A 4219-nucleotide genomic window follows, 5' to 3' on the forward strand; every position below is an offset into this window, starting at 1 on the left:
GGGGTCGTGGTTAGGTTATTTACCCTCATCTCCTTGGTGGAGAAGAAGGAGTCGAAGAGCCTGCGCAGCGCCTGCCCCATCTTCTTGCTTCCGCTTCCTCTCTCTCTCGCTCGCTCTTCGCAGTGGGTGGAATGGATTCTTGGACAGCTGTTGCTCCCGCGGGGGTCGAGTCCAGAGGTCGGGTTGGTACGGGAGCTTCGCGAGGAGGAGGATGAAGAAAGTTGGACAGCGCGCGGCGCACACAAAGATGGATACTTGTCTTTGCTTTGCTCGGTGGTTCTGCTGTTGTTGCGGTGGAACATTCAAGCCCCGACTCCTTCACGGCCAGGTTTACTCGACCGTGATGCCACCTCCAATCTTGTATACTTAACTAATACTTCCTTCGTTTCAAATTACTTATTTTAAAAATAAATAAAAATAGATGTATCTATAACTAAAATGCGTTTAGATATATTCATTTTCGTGACAAGTAATTACGAACGGAAAGGGTATAATTCTTTTAAAATAGATTAGTAGTAATTAATCTTTCCTCTTGAGAAGGCCAAAGCATATATTAAAGTTCTTCAAATGGCACCACACGAGCAAAATTCGATGCCGCCCCTGGATCTCGGAGGCAACCTCCGAGCTAGGGGAAACGTTGTTGACGCGACGGTTAGGAAGTCATTGGTCAACACCAGAAGATGTTCGGTGGAGAAGAAGGCGGCAAAAAAGACCGGACAATCATTCCAGATCCGGTCAGACAGAACAAAGGGTGGCTTACCTCGCTAGCTTACCAATAAAGCTGAAGTTCACCATGCTTCGTCCAACAGAGAAGAAGCCAGCTGACCGAAACACGAGGTGTCGGCGTCCGCACAGTCGAAGACCACCTTCACAAAACGAAGATGAAAGTCGGACCCTAGATGTGGCCCGGGCCGAAGCTTCATGCGTCCTCCACCAAGGTTAATTGGTACCGTTGGAACAAGGACAAGATGTAGAGGCCTTATTCCACGCCATCGCCTCGTCATCTTCGGTCAGACACCTAGACTAGGCCCTAGCCAAAGTTAGGGTGGTCCAAATAACATGTCCAACCTCAAACCGGGGTTTGCCCCACCTCACCGACTCCGGAAGGCACATGAGGGCGAGGGGAACCGACGATGACACGTATGAAAGAAACCATATAAGACTTTCCTCTTTGCGAGTGGTGGAATGAGAGAACAGGCTACAAACATAGTTCATTTGGTAATTAATCTGATTGTGATAACATCATGAAGCATCAGTTTGTGCTATTACATGAAGACTTGTTAGAGTGCATCTATCCTGATATTTTTTGTGTAACACTTGTCATATATTATATTTACATTTCATTCGTGTTAGTGTGTGTGTGTGTGTGTGGTGAGAGAGCAATATGTACATTGCATGCTCTTCACAAGAAGTAAACCTTAATCGAGTCACCAACCTACCTTGCTCATAATCCCTCCTCCTAAGGCTTCTCCAGGCCCCTCCTCTTTATATTCAGCTCACTGTCGATGAGGATAAGGTGAAGGACCCCTTCCTACTTACACCATTAGCCTCCGGATCTCCGAAGCAGCCTCTGAGCCAAGGAACATTGTTGATGTGACGACGGGGAAGTCATCAACTGAAACTAGAAGATACATGTGGCATTGGACTAGGGATCATATTGTTGTCACAGGGAGGAAGGCGGGGAAAAGGTTGGACAACCATTCCAGATCTGGCCAGGCAGAACCAAGGGTGGCTTCCCTTGCTAGCTTCCCAATAAAGCTGAAGTTGGCCACACTTCGTTCAATGGAGAAGAAGCCAGCAGAGCGAAACACAAGGTGTTAGCATCCACACCGCCGAAGACCACCTTCACGAAACAAAGACAAAAACAGGACCCTGGATCTGGCCGAGACTGAAGCTCCAGGCTGGTCCGGCTAGCCCATATCGTGCAGGGCCGATGGTAGCCCTAGGCGCGCACACGGTCCACCCGTCATGGACCACCCAGGCGAGTCCCCCAGGGGCGCACCATCTAGGCAGATTGGACGGTGCGGAGAGCCCTCGAGATGCCCCCGCGGCACGACACCTGAAAACGGACGGTGCAAAGGCCCTCCTCACCCTCAAAGACCCCAGGAGGCGGTTACTCCAACATCCTTTATAGGAGTAATGTCAATGTCACTAATACGCGTAGTTGGCATTGCATGAGTTTGCAAGTTGTATCTATGTTACTCCCACCATGACTAGTGTAAACTATGCACATTGTTTGGGATTCAACCCTGGACTCGGCTCAGCCCGGTCTTTCGTGACTAGCCCGGTTTTGACATGGTTGACTGATGAGTCAGTAGCGACACGTCAATATTTGACCATTTTGGCCCCCCCTCTCTCATTTCCCATAGTCCTACCCCCTCTCCCAAGAAGCAGCCACAACCACTCCCTTCACTCACAGGTAGGCCTTCCTCTACTGCACAACAGCCCCGACGGCGGGGCCCTTGGCATCTCTGCATGAGTCAGGACATGAGCTTGAACGCGCCGAGGCATGCAATGGTTTCCAAGGGCCAGACGGACATTGTTCCTCGAGTTCAAAGGTAGAAGTGAGCTTGAGTGCAAGACTCACCCGAGGCCTGGGCAATGTCATGACCCATAGGCCCAGGCGAACCGCACCAAGCAGGCGGAGACCCGCTCATCGCCGTCATCTTCTGCCTACTCCATTGTGCCACCACTAGGCTTGCCAGCAAAGAGGGCGACGAGGCCGGCATGGAGCTCGCCGTCAGTGGGGGAGTTCGAACCAGGGTATTGCCACTGCTTCGCCTATTCTTCTTCTGCGAGCAATTGTTGTCAGAGGAGATGGTAGCCGATGACTTCGATAACTGTGTCGTGGCCGCCTCGCCGCATCGAACAACTTGGGCGCCCAAGGAATGATTGAGACCAAAGAATGTCGATACCCCCATCAACCTCCATAGTGCATCAGTTGCGGCAACCATGCAAGAGTACGTGGCGACACCCCTTCCATGTCTCCGCGCTAGCCTAAACCGCCGCCAAGGAGATCCTACCGGTGCCCTCCTCCTCCGTCTGCAAGAGCCTCCCCCACCCCCAGCCTCCCTGCCAGTTTTCGAGTTTAGGGCTGAGTTTTAAACCGTGTGTTTAGTTCAAGGTTGGAATGTAGACTCTTCACATATAAAAATAGGTCTCACTCACTATCTTTATATTTCTATGTACTTTTGTAAATGGTTATTTGCATTGATGGTACCAAAATGAGCAACAATGAATCTACTAATCATTATCCTTCCTGTAAGATTTATGTGGCGTGTCAAGAGCTAATAGATAACGACTACATACTCTTATATATTTTTTGCGACGGGACTATAGACTATTGGAGATGCCCTAATGGTTCCTGCAACTGCTTCAGGGTGGACGCGAGCCAGTCGAGACCATCGTAGATGCCCTCGCCGCGTATAGCGCACGCCCCCTGTATGTGCCATATCTTGTTCTTGAGATCATGTAGGCCCAGCCCTTCGCTCACTTCCGCCGGGCTCATTGAACCTTTCTGTCAAGAAGGAAAACATTGTCAGTCCAGGTGATCTCTACCCCCAATTTGTGTGCCGAAAGTAAGCATCCACACTTGTTCTCTAATACCACCTCTGTAAGTAATATAAGACCTTCTAGATTACTTAACAGAGGGAGTATATACAAGATGAAAGGTTTTATTTTATTATGTACTCCTTTCTTTCCAAAATAAGTGTCTCAACTTTATACTAATTGTACTAAGCTTAAGACACTTACTTCGGGACGGAGGGAGTATAAGGCAGTCAGCATTAAATTTGGTACCAAACAAGACATGCTGGTGGAAAAAATTGTTTGCTACTACCCGCGTTCCAAAATAACTGATGAATTTGAACTAAAATCATGACACTTATTTTGGGGACTGTATTGCAGAAAACCACCACATTAGCGCATAGGTTTGCAGAAAACACTCCTTTACGAATTTAGGCCAGAAATCACTAATTTCGGGCCTAATCTTTTGCAAAAAACACTGATCAGTCTATTTAGACATTTTAACCGCAATTTGCTGACGTGGCGTAACATTCATTAGACAAGGGGGTTTTTGCCAAAAACTCCTCCCTCTCTGGAAAAATCGCCCTAAGAAACTCCCCGAGATCCAGGGCGTGCTCGTCCTAGCTGTCGTGGTCCACGGGATCCAGGGTGGCGGATGGACCTCGCTGGTATCGAGGTCGAGCACCTCCTCTTC

General features: G+C 49.1%; 2 protein-coding genes across 2 annotated transcripts in view; both read right to left on the reverse strand.

The window, feature by feature from the left end:
• LOC119314887 (ADP-ribosylation factor-like) overlaps positions 1–287 on the reverse strand; it is a 3430-nt gene extending 3143 nt beyond the window's left edge. The window contains exon 1 of the mRNA XM_037589571.1: positions 24–287. Within this exon, the coding sequence (XP_037445468.1) occupies positions 24–80 (57 nt within the window). The 5' untranslated portion in view covers positions 81–287. The remainder of the gene's footprint in view (positions 1–23) is intronic.
• A 3053-nt stretch (positions 288–3340) lies between these two features.
• Positions 3341–4219, reverse strand: part of LOC119315645 (ADP-ribosylation factor-like) — a 3897-nt gene continuing 3018 nt past the window's right edge. Inside the window, exon 5 of the mRNA XM_037590185.1 lies at positions 3341–3517. Within this exon, the coding sequence (XP_037446082.1) occupies positions 3341–3517 (177 nt within the window). The remainder of the gene's footprint in view (positions 3518–4219) is intronic.

This window comes from Triticum dicoccoides, chromosome 6A, assembly GCF_002162155.2.
Source record: "Triticum dicoccoides isolate Atlit2015 ecotype Zavitan chromosome 6A, WEW_v2.0, whole genome shotgun sequence".
In the NCBI taxonomy this organism is placed as follows: Eukaryota; Viridiplantae; Streptophyta; class Magnoliopsida; order Poales; family Poaceae; genus Triticum; species Triticum dicoccoides.